Here is a 12,545-nt window from a genome sequence, read left to right as displayed (position 1 = left end):
TTCCTTCCTCCTTTCCTTCCCTCTTCCTCCCTTCCTTCCTTAACTCGAGGACAACAGGAGGGTTAAGGTCAGTAGCAGGGCCGAGGGCCAGGTGATGGACCACATGCCCACTCTGTGCAGACTCAGGGAGGGGGGGGGGGGGGGGGGGGGGGGGTGAGAGAGAGGGGCAAAGTCAAAGCATCAGGGGAGAAGCAGGTCACGCCTAAATATAAAAACATTTCTGCTGGTTAGCGTGAGAGCGAGCCGCCAGAGAGAGCTGATCACATACCTCACAGGTTGATCTGCACACACGCTCAGGTATTTCATGTTTGGATTATTGTTTACTGCTCAGTTACAAGTAAATTAGAGGGTGGACACAATAACATGAACACCTATAGACATGAAGTGCAATGCTTGTTATGTTGTCATTCTTTTTGCATTAACTTTATGTGTTTGTTTTTGGGACTTTTTTGTTCAATAATCTAAATTTTAAAGCAATTCTTTATGTAATTTCTGCAATTTCAGAGTAATTTTACTAGAAAGAACTTAATGTAATTTGATGCAATTATAACCTTTATTAATCATATATATTGATTTGTTGCTTGTCTGTAGTCATGCTTCACATATTTGCATGTTCAGCTGACTTACTGCACTCTGATTGAGGCTTAGAGATTACATAAGATTGGAATTCAGTAATTGGAAGTGCACCAAATTAATATTGCATCTGTATTTTCTTCATTATTAGCATCAAATTAGAAAGAAAATCTGTAGGACATTATTAGGAATCTGCAGATCTGTAAAAGGAAGTCTTCTGGAAGTTTCTGTTTTTGTTGACACTGAGCCAAAAGATGTGTTGATGATGAAGCAACTCTGGTTTTAGAGCAATAATCTGATGATGTTGGGAAAGCTGGGAACATTTTAAATGAAAATAATGAACAATTATGTCAGAGTAACACATCATTTTACAGTATTAGTTCTGGTAAATAGTTGGATAGATATTTGCCATTACTGTTGTCATTTAGTAGCTTATTGAAACTTTTCCTGACATCTTCAAACATCTTCAGCCAGAAGACATTAAAGGGAAAAGTTCATATTTTTCTGTCTCAGAAAGTAAACAGTAAAAAAAAACAACAACAAAAACCAAGACAAGCATCAAGCATCTTGAATTAATGATGTTAACAACTTTAAAATGATGTTAGAGTTATGTAGACTTTGGGATGAGATGTGAAAGCTCCACTTTAAACCTGCAGAGAATCATCACAGACTCTTATTGTCTTTTAGTTTAGTCACATTGCTCTGCACCAAACAGCAAAGTTAGAAAGCAGCTGTGGAGGAAAGAAGAGCATCTAACAGCTGTGAAGAGAAAGCTAAGCTAAGCTCTAACTTAAGCTCAGAGCCAGACAGGACAGTTTAATTTAGGATGATTCACATGTGCAGAATTTGATGTAACTGCATTGTATGACACTGTAAACATTAGTGGTAGTAGTGTTTTATTTTGGTCCTCATGCACAAAATCATAAATAAGGCATTAGATGGAAAGGAAAACAATAAATATCACATTCATTTTTAGTGAACATTTCAGCCAGTAACTCAACTGAAATGTTTCACTCTTTATCATAATTGTGAATAAATGAATAAACAGAGAGAGAGGAAAGAGTTGCATTGTGTAGGAGAAGGAAAAGGTGGAAGAAAAACTGGAAAATAGTGCAGAATACTTTCTCACCGCTCTGGTGAGTCCTGCATGTTTCTGTTAGTTAAAAAACATCAACTTTCCTCTTGTCTTTCCTTATAAACCTCTGGGCTGGAGAGCTGCTGCCCTGCATGTTTTAGTATCTCTGCACTCTGACACACCTGATTCTGAGTATTAGCTCGTTATCAAGCAGCTGAAGCTCGTCAAGAGGTTTGATAACGAGTTCATACTCAGAATACCTAAAACATGCAGGGTTGGAAACCACGATTGTAAACAAAGTCACATTCAGTCAGCAGCTGGTTGAAGCCCCCCCCTTTAGCTCCGCCCCTGTCCGGCAGGTGGAGACCAAACTAAAGCTAAAAGCAGGAATATTGCACTTACATTAATTCGGGTTGATCTGTGTCTGCTGGATTTAGAAGTGAACAACTGTTTGCTGACATGTTTGTGGTCATAATTAGATCATAAAGTCGGGAGTGGTGTTAAGGGATAAGGCTGAAATCTTCTATATATTACCTCATGGATGCAAACCAACAATGAACTGATCTAGTAACAAGTATTGTGTTTGTAGGCAAAGTCTGATATAGATTATTCCTCTGTTGTTGTCCAGAAACTTAACCTTTACATACTGTTCATATTCTGATTCATAATTAGTCCCATCAGTCATTAATAAATGTTTGATTAATCCTTATTGAAGCCGTCAGAGAGTGTATTTTATATATTTATAGAAAAAAAACCCATTCACAATCACTTGTTTAGGGTCCATTTGTATACTGTGGGTCACCTTAGGAAAAGTCCGGCTAAAAGAAATGTGTAAAGGCTGTTTTTACAGCTGTCATTTGCAAAAATAAGGGACTAATTTGACCGTGAACAGTATGTAAGGGTTAAAAAATGAACTAAAAGCATAGAGGTAAAAAGCAGCCTAATCCTTTAAAAACTTGTGTGTAGTTCTTCTGACCACAAATGGTGAAAAATGAATCCAATCCAGTTTGCTCCTTCACATTCTGGATGAAAGTCTTATATTTTGGGAGTTGTAACAGAGCTGTATATCATGTCTCTCCTCCCTGCAGAATAATGAACAATTATCAGGAGTATGATTATGATGACGCGCTAAATGATTACATCATCCAACTCAGTATTCAGGACTCCTGTCAAGAAGCCTTCCTGAAATCTTCAGCCAGGTAACGAACGCCTCACCAGTCCCTCATTTCACCCCAAACAAGCTGATTTAATCAAACCCAACTGACCAATCATGCGCTTCCTCTTTCAGTTTAGCAACAGCGACAGATGAAAATCTGAGAGTCCTGGCTGCCATCGAGCAAGGTGGGTAGGCAGGCCGGCGTGCTGGAAATACTTTCACCATTACAGCAGAGCATTGTGTTTGTGTTTGTGTTCGGTCCAGTTGTCTCTCCTGCCAGGGAGCCGAAGTCACACGCTCAGCAGCTGTAGACGAGGACTGCCAGGCACCAGGAGGCTGGCAGGCCGACAGAGAGGGCGAGATAAATAAATACAGAGAGAGAGAGAGGGAGATGAATAAACAGAGAGAGAGGGAAGAGTTGCATTGTACAAGAGAAACAAAAGGTGGAAGAAAAACTGTTTGATAGATTTGTAGAAAACAGGAAAATAGTGCAGAATACTTTCTCACAGCTCTGGTGAGTCCTGCATGTTTCTGTTAGTTAAAAAACAACAACTTTCCTCTTGTCTTTCCTTATAAACCTCTGGGCTGTTGTCTTGTTGCCGTGGTGACCAGGTGAGGTCTTGGTGCTCAGGGAGATGCTCAGACACACTTTTGCCTTCAGAGAGTTGGACAGTCGTGGCTGGCTTCCTCTCCATCGAGCCGCATCCCAGCCGGTGCTGGAGGTTCTGCAGACCATCCTGACATGTAAGTCCTTTTTAGTCAGTATAATAAATGTAATATAGAAAAATATGTCACCCAACATAAGTGTCAAACAATGTAATTAAAAAGTGTTATCTGCTTCATTAGAGGATTACTAGTCAGTTAATGTACCTGAAGGAGGATAAATAAGCATGCTAAACTATACATTACAGAAAGATAATCTACTACTAAGTTTAAAGTACTTCTGCTGCAATATGCATTGAGTTATTATCATAAAAATAACCAGGCCCAACTTTGCACATAGTTACATTTTAAATGAATCCAACCCCCAGAAACAGCACTGGGCTGTGCAGCTAATTTGACATAACTATGTAATTTCCTCCCTCGGGTCAATAACATAATGCACACTGGTCCAAAAAGCATGTTTCCTGCACAGAATCATTAGATTGCTAATTTGCAAAATCAGAGGAACTCCACTGAGCATACTCTAAAAATGTGAAGCATGAGGAAGACTGCGGAAAATACTGCAGCAAAAAGTAATTTTTGGCGCCATTTTTGAATGCAGAATGTAGTTCTTAATGCATCTCTTGACTTAAACCACAGCTGAGCTGATCAGGAAAAACATCAAACTGTAACAGAGGTAAAAATATAACCTTGTCCCTCCTTTAACTGGTGGACGTGACACCAATAAATAAAGATGACAAGTAAATATTAAACATCAGGTCACATCAGGTTGACATCATTAAAATAACGTCAGCCTGAAATATCATCCAACAGAATACTTTACTGCCTTCCAGCTGATTGACAGCTGATATCAACAAGTCAAAAATAATAAGCGATGACCGATGCTCGCCACTCATTCAGCTCAGAGGTCAGCCAGCAGCGGCTCACCTGCCAGGTTAGCACAGCTGCAGGTCCGATATGAACTCCAGGAATTTTCCACGTTGACCTCCTCTGCCTCTGTGTTTGTGTTTGTGTCAGTGGCGGCTCAGGGACTCAGCCTGGAGGAGAGGACGGTCAGAGGAGGAGAGACGCCACTCACCCTCGCAATCAAAGCCGGACTGGAGCAGAATGTGTCGACCCTGCTGGAGTACGGAGCTTCACCTCACAACACCAACAGCAAGGATGAGGCGCCGCTGCTGCTGGGTAACGCTGCTGAGCCCCTCACACGCTGGAAAATAAAGATTTATCAGAGTCTAACAAGGTTTTCACAACAAAAGTGCAAGTTTTCGGTCTTGTATCCCAGGACGGTCTGGGTTAGGGTTATGGGGGTTTTCAGTACGGTGGACCAGGGGACACAAACTAATTCAATGCGTACCAGGGCTGCGAAGACTTATATCTTGTCTAAGTTTTTCAACTAAACGCTAGACAACGAAGCCTTGACTCTGGCTTGAAGTTGTGTACGGTTCTATGAGTCAGCTGCCAGAGCTACATCCTCCTCCCTCCAGCGGCTCTTATCCATGCAGGTAGTTTTGGTTTTACATTTATTCAGGTATTGAGGATTGAATCTCAAATCTTAACTCAGCCACTTGCAGAAACATATGCACAAAAGCACGAATAAATCATCAATGCATTTTTAAATTTAAGCCTTAAAACATACTGATGTCCACAGGAAGAGGGTAAATGAAAAGAAAAGGATCTCAACATCTATAAACGTAGTTTGTTTTAGTAGTCTGCGAGCCTCCAATCATCTGGCACGCTGTAAAGACCTGCTGGAGGATCTGAGGTCACACACTGGCCGATAAGGAGTCAGCAGGTCTGCAGTGTATGAAGGGGCCAACTCATGAACCGCTTTAAAAGTGATGGACTGTTAGTGAGAGGAGGGATGGCAGAACCAGGGTTATGTGCTGCTGAATTTTGGACCAACTGAAGACGTGATAATGAAGTCTGGTGAAGATCAGCATGTGGATAACTTACTGCACTGTTACTTACATACTCTGAAAGGCCCATTTAATTGTAAAAATCTTAATTGTTGGCCATCCAACAACTGATATCATTAAGATAGTTTAATAGAGCAGTGAGGCTGTTAGAATCAGAGGGAATATATATGTCTGTGTGTCATCTGCATAAAAATGATAAGAAACATTATGATGACGTAAAATGTGACGTAAGGCAGCATGATGGTTACACAAAGAATAACACTGGACCTGGGATGGAGCTTTGGGGCACTCCACAGTTTTGAACTGGCAGATGTGGATAAAAAGGTGTTGTCTTAACAGCAAATGTGTGATCTAAAGGAGATGAATAAAACCAGGTGAAAACTCTTTAAAATTGTACCAATTCCAAAAAAAGTAAGGGAGAACGGGGTTGGTAGTCACACATTTTACTTTACTTTTAATTCCTCATAAACCGTATACTGAATAGATTCTCTTTTAATTTGTAATTGAAGTCTAAAGTGTCAGGTAAGAATAGAGAAGTCTGACTGTCCTTCAGCTGATTCTGTTCTAAAGATATGAACCGTCTAATATGTTTTGTCCACTTGTCCATCCCCATCGTGAGGTTGGTAGTAAGACATCATGGAGGTTGGTAGTAAGACACCATGGAGGTTGGTAGTAAGACACTATGGAGGTTGGTAGTAAGACACCATGGAGGTTGGTAGTAAGAAACTATGGAGGTTGGTAGTAAAACACTATGGAGGTTGGTAGTAAGACACCATGGAGGTTGGTTGTCTCTGTGTTATTTTAATGTAGACAGTTTAAAAAAATTATTTAAAATGATTAGTTTCATTGAAATACAACAACCTAACATCTCCTGCACCAAGAGAACATAGACAGAAAAGGTCATTCCTATAAGTGCATTTTTTGTCCTTATATAACAATATTATACAGTTTATCTCTCTGACTGCTCTGAGCTTCACATCTGGAGGAGTCTGGCTCTGTGTTTGTCTTCCTGACAAAGTTCCTGCTCATTGTACCATCTTAAAAGAAAGAAAGAACTAGATATATCACATTATATATGTACATACCAACATGTGACAAACATCCCCAACTGGGAATTTACATTTTCACATGAAAAACACAAAACGTCCTCTCAGCTCAATGTCAAGCAGTTTACTCCAGAAATGATCTCTGAAGTAACATCTCAGCTAAACTCTGAAACTTTCAGTGCCAAAACTTTTTAACAACAGCGCCCTCTAGGGGCAGAGATCTGATGAATGTGACGACCAACCCCGTTCTCCCCTACCATATGAGATTGTTCCTTTATTAAAATAACACTTAACAAAAGATATTTCATCATTACTAGATAAATTTGCTCACTAATTTAGGGACATTTGGTAATAATCATTTTCTGTCAAAAGGCTGTGATTAACATGAGGCTGTTGGGGAGACTCACAGATGAAAGGTCCGGACAAATATTACACTTGATACCCTGACAGAAAAACTACATACTATATTGCTCTTAAAGGTTTGTCACACCTTAATAATTAATTACCAATTAAAACACATACTTTTTACTTTCAGTGCATTCTGCATCTACCCCTACATAGTCCCTATCCATCCATATCCATGCAGTAGCACAAAAGCTTAGTTGATGTGATGTATCTGACGCTGCAGAGAGGATTATGGGTCAGAATACCGAGAAAAGATTGCTGCATTTGACATACTATGAATTGGGACATACTAAATCTCTATTAAACAGTTTGGTAGTTTGGGTATTGGAACGTACTCTTTGTCTCCTTTGCTTGCAGCGGTGAAGGCCGGTTCGTACGCGATGTCGTACAAGCTGATCTCTCGCGGTGCCTGGGTGGAACAGGTTTGCCAGAAGAAGCGGACGGCCATGCACGAGGCGGCCAAGATTGGTAGCGTGGAAATCCTGATGCTGCTGCTGAAGAATGGCGGTCGTGTGAGCCAAAAGGACGCGATGGGGGTGACGCCGCTGTCAATGGCTGCAGAACACGGACACTTCCACGTCGCTGAGATCCTGTTGAACTACGGTCAGTATACAAATAGAACTGAGGTTTAATGACTGTGAACTCACAACAAAGCATAACAACTATGTAAGATATACAGTATGTGACATGATTTCAATTTTTCTGCTTTATGGGATCAAATTTGTTTCATAATAATTGAACAAAATCTCTCAAGAATGAAGCAAAAACATCCCAATCATGTTAATGCTAACATTACTTTGTTTTATTGCTAAAAAAGATGAAGATATTAAGTTTGCTATAAAAGACAACAGAAAAACAGAAGATATTAACATTTGAACAGCAGGTACCAGGGGAATTTTGGCATTTTTCCTTTTAGAAAATGACAACTATAAATGAATGATCTAATTACTTTTCTGTTGATTGGCATTTATTTGACAAAGAACCAAAGTGTACTCATACTGGGTCTCTCAAACCTTCATGACTTTCCAAAACAAATGTCCTCAAAGTAAAAAAAACATCCTCATTGGATAAAACATGACTTTTCATCTCGCTTCTTCCTGCTCAGGTAGCAAAGTGAACTCTCAGGCTTTTGATGGGGAAACTGTCCTGCTGGACGCGGCCGGATCAGGAAACATCAACTGCGTTCAACTGCTGCTGGAAAACGGAGCCGACCCCAACCTGGCCAGCGTCATCGGCTTCCTGCCCATCCACAAAGCAGCTTATGCCGGACATTATGAGTGAGATCCTTCTGTCCAACACTGTCAAACTGAGGACTGTAATGAATGTTTGTAGAGGATGCCAGTGGGGCTTTAGGGCCCAGTCAAAATGCATCAATGAGTTGATAATTGCCTTAATTTTAAATGCTGATGTGACCTCGAAGCCTTTTTGAACTCTTGGTTCTTTTGGCCTGAGTGCAGCTTTGTTTTCTTCTCCTGCAGTATTCTGAAGATACTGATACCTCTGACCACCAGGAGGTCCATTAAAGAGGCAGGTCTAAGCCCAGTCCACTCTGCGGCGGAGGGAAGCCAGAGCCTCTGCCTGAAGTACCTGCTGGACTGTGGCTTCGACGTCAACAGCCGCATGAATACCAGACACTCAGACAACTATCCTGACATGAGGAAGAGCGCCTTGTACTTTGCTGTCTCCATCGGTGATGTTGAATGCACCAAAATCCTGCTGGAAGCTGGGGCAAAGACCGACATGGACCCACTGTCCTGCTTCATGGTGGCGGTCCGGTCAGGTAACTATGAGATTGTGAAGATGCTGCTGGCTGCCAACGCGGACGTGAACTATTACTTCTCTGTGGTGAACGACACGGTGTTCCCCACGGCGCTGCAGTACTGCCTGAAGGACGAGGTGATGATGAGGCTGCTGCTCAACCACGGCTACATGGTGGAGAGTTGCTTTCATTGTCACCACGACAACATCTTAGATGCTGCGGATGATGTGGATGGGAAAATACCTGTGAGTTACAGATGTATTCCTTTTCTGTGTTCCTTAAAACATCAGGATGACTGGGGACAAGGTTGTGTTATGACATGTGCAAAGGTCTGGGCAGCAGTCCACCCAGACCTTTGCCGAAAGACAGATGAAGAAAAGTATTGTGTACATTTAATGGTGTGGGTTTGGGTGGCGGATGGACCTGTAGCATGTCTGACTTTCATGCATGTGACTTTGCCTTCACTTGCACAAAAAAAGGCTTAAAAAAAGCCCCACAATCTTTACTTAATCTTAAACCTGCAATAACTTATTTTTGGCCACTTGGGGGCAGCGAAAACAAGCAGTGAACACAATGCTGACACATCTTCAGCTTTTAAGTTGATTAGTTGAACTTGTTAGCAAACAGTTACTTATTCCCACATCCAGCAGTTACTGATCAACATTATCATTCATTAGGAGTCGTATTTCTGTCCAATATTCTCTCTCTTTTAGCTCTGTTTTTACTCTCTACCAACTCCTGAGGGAAATATCTAAATGGTCCACTATGTTCACCAGCTAGTCAACAGCTAACTGTGTGTGTTTGCTGTTTGGTTTAGTGTACAGTGGCTTTTTACAGCTACGCTATGAGAGCGCTGAGAGTGAACCAGAACAGTGAAGTTGCAGCCGGACAGTTAAACAATGAGCTGAAACTCACTGTAAAGCTCCGTAAAGCCGAGAGTCACTGATAATTCTCTGTAGGTCCATCACTACGAAACACAAACATATTACTCACTTACAGACATAAAAAAATATTGATTATAGCCACTTCAACCATACCTTAAAAAGGTCTAAAAGGTTAACAAAAGGTTAACAATAAGTTTATGTTTTTCTTTCATTCAGACATACAAAGAAAAAATGAATACTGACCATGACTTTCTGAATGTGTGTCCTCTCTCCAGTTCTGTGAATTCATCAGTCTCTGTTGTGTCGTACATCTGTCCGGGAGCGTGGTCCGGATTCTGCTGGACTACGTCAACAACGTCCCCATCTGCTCCAAACTCAGACACATCCTGCAGAAACAGAAAGAGTGGTTGGAAATATGTGACATCCTCAGTGAGTTTATCTATGAAAATATGACAGTTATCAGGGTTTGACCACCTTATGACAGCATGACTTGAAGTAAGATGGTTTTCTCAACCTTGCTCTCCAGGCAGTCCTCGCTCCCTCAGGCACCTCTGCAGACTGGAGATCAGGAAGCGTCTGACCCTGAAGAAACTCAACAAGCCGGTCATCATGAACACTTTCCCTCCCAGACTGAAGAGCTTCATACTGTACGAGGAGCTCAACCTCTACGACCGGAGTCCTGCTGGTTTTTAGAAGGATGTCACTATTTTTAATCTTCGTATTTTTTGTTTTTAGTGTTATGTCAAGAAAGGTTGTTGTTATATCATTATTTACTGCTTTTTATATGTTGTAATTATTTTTGTTTTTTAGGATAAATGTGTGGTTGTAAAGGACAGATTCTGTGTTTATACAAAAACTATAGATGTAAAATATGATGTAAACATTTAATGCACATCCAATATACACCTTCTGACTATTTCCTAAATCACATCCCTGTGTATTTTCTCACATTGTGGCACTTTTTGCAGTGGATGATACTTGAAAAGACTTACTGTGAAATTTACTTGAATATTAATGATCCTCAGAGAATTAATCCTTTGGTGAATTTGATGACCTAACACCACACTCATAACAACATATCCAAAATATTGATGTTGTTTTTTTTAAATATCACCATGAAATAAAATGTGATGCTCTCATTGTTAAAGCGTTTGTGGTTTTTTGTGTTCTATTATTTATAACCTGTTATAATGCTGTGTATTAAATACAAAACTTGAAGTGAACGTATGGAGAAATGCTGCCTGCAAGTCAAAACTCAGGGCTTCAATCTGCTCTAAACATGTTATTCATAAAGCTCATGGCATCACCACTCAGCCTATCAGCTGATTTAACCAGTGGTCACTCACAGTATTGCAGCTAAAAAGCATTTTCCCCATAGACTGCTGAGAGGACACCTCGAATTGCAGCCAAGCTCAATTATTTTTTAAATCAAGTTGAAAAAAGCTGAAAAAATCTGTGACATCATCACAATGTAAAGTCTGTGGGCCGAAGAGGAAACACTACTGAGCATGTGCAGTGGGTCGCATAATGTGGAAGTTAGTCAGAGGGCAATTTTTTTATTTGGGCGTCTGTGACTGAATGGAGACTACGTACGTTTGGCTTCATGGATGTATTTATAAGAGCTGACTTACCCAGTGGTCACTTGCGATATTGCAGCCCTTGCATCCCAAAAAGCATTTTCCCCATAGACCTCCATTATAAAAGAGGCGTCTATAAAACTGCTGACAGGACACCTCGAACTGCGGACAAGCTCAATTATTTTTAAATCTCTTTCCTCGAGCCGACAAAAGCGATTTAAAAATCTGTGACTCCATCACAATGTAAAGTCTGTGGGCGGGAAACACTACACATGCCCCCAAACAGCCGTCTGTATCGTAGCATTTGTTACTATGGTAAGATTGTTGATGTTATCTTATCTCTCAATACAAAACAGTATCAAACAGTATCAAACCAGCAACAAGAGAAACAGTAAAAACATTTACAAGAATCCAGAAAAAGCTGTTCACAATGAAGTGTAAATTTGATGCCTACACTGACTGAAACATTACATTTTAGAGTCAGCACACTAATGAACAACAAGGAGGTCAAAGGTCAGGCTTTAAACCTACAGTAAATGAAGAAAAAGGTTAAGAAAGCAGTCGTTTCACTCTTCAAGACTTTTCATTAATTCAGCAGGTTCTCGATGATTTGTCGTCCAACAGCGATTAAGCACACAGCGTTTTTTCTCCCCCAGTGTGAAAACACTGTCGCTGTCCGATGAATCATAACCACACAATAAATATTCATGCGACGGACCGGGTCATTATTGTTTGTCATTAGCTGTGGAAAATGTGCGCAGAGTGGCTTTACACTCCATTAGCCTGCCACTGGAACAGGTGACACCTATAAATAGTGTGGTGGAGTGTATTGGGGTGAGGGTGGGGGGGTGAGGGTGACGGTGGGGGTATTTCAACCATGACATGAACACTGTGCTGCTGCTGCTGCTGCTGCTTCGTCCTGTGACTCCCAACACTGACACATTTATCAGGTGAGAACAACATGTGTTTAGGTTTCTGTAACGTTGCAGGTTTATTTTGCAGATTCTCCACTTCAGAAAGATATAAAGTTCATAAGGGTGTGAAGTCACTGAGGTGCATGAATCCACCGTGTTATATCTGATCAACAATACCGAGGTCAGGCAACAAAATGTCCTGAAATACAGCTGAGAGAATGTTATAGCAGAACAAGTTATGAGCTTAGTAAGAAAAAGTTGTTTCAGTGCAACTCAACTTTACTCCAGATATTCTTCTCAGGCAGTTGTTGAATGTGTGTTTGTGTCAGTGGTGGAAGAAGTACTCAGATACTTTAAAGCAGTAAAAGTACCAATAGAACAATGTAAAAACACTCCATTATAAGTAAATGTCCTGCACTTTTCTGACGTTTTATTTGAAGCCTTGACATCCATAAGAAGATATTTTTTATGGTTTTAAGTCACAAAAATCCTTCTCAGTATAGTTTTACATCTCCTCGCTTAAACTTCTCTCTGCAACTCTACCAAGAACAGGCTGTTTTCTGTCTGCTCAACACTC

At 40.7% G+C, this 12,545-nt stretch overlaps 1 protein-coding gene across 1 annotated transcript; it reads left to right on the top strand.

Annotated features, from left to right (window-relative positions):
- The first annotated feature begins 2,740 nt into the window (after nt 1-2,740).
- On the top strand, nt 2,741-10,170 carry LOC133981829 (ankyrin repeat and SOCS box protein 15-like). The gene is made up of 9 exons (XM_062420687.1): nt 2,741-2,847; nt 2,937-2,989; nt 3,417-3,548; nt 4,485-4,649; nt 7,192-7,437; nt 7,940-8,111; nt 8,313-8,838; nt 9,753-9,906; nt 10,004-10,170. The coding sequence occupies exons 1-9, from the start codon at nt 2,741-2,743 to the stop codon at nt 10,168-10,170; spliced, it is 1,722 nt and encodes a 573-aa protein (XP_062276671.1).
- The last annotated feature ends 2,375 nt before the right edge of the window (nt 10,171-12,545 follow it).

Source organism: Scomber scombrus, chromosome 6, assembly GCF_963691925.1.
Source record: "Scomber scombrus chromosome 6, fScoSco1.1, whole genome shotgun sequence".
NCBI lineage: Eukaryota > Metazoa > Chordata > Actinopteri > Scombriformes > Scombridae > Scomber > Scomber scombrus.
This window is presented reverse-complemented; position numbering and strand designations above follow the sequence as displayed.

Excerpts from the sequence above, each read along its gene's own strand:
- LOC133981829 (XM_062420687.1), top strand. The coding sequence starts at position 2,741 with ATGAACAATTATCAGGAGTATGATTATGATGACGCGCTAAATGATTAC. Across the intron at positions 3,549-4,484 it reads TCTGCAGACCATCCTGACAT|TGGCGGCTCAGGGACTCAGC; the intron begins GTAAGTCCTTTT and ends TGTTTGTGTCAG. Across the intron at positions 9,907-10,003 it reads GGAAATATGTGACATCCTCA|GCAGTCCTCGCTCCCTCAGG; the intron begins GTGAGTTTATCT and ends CTTGCTCTCCAG.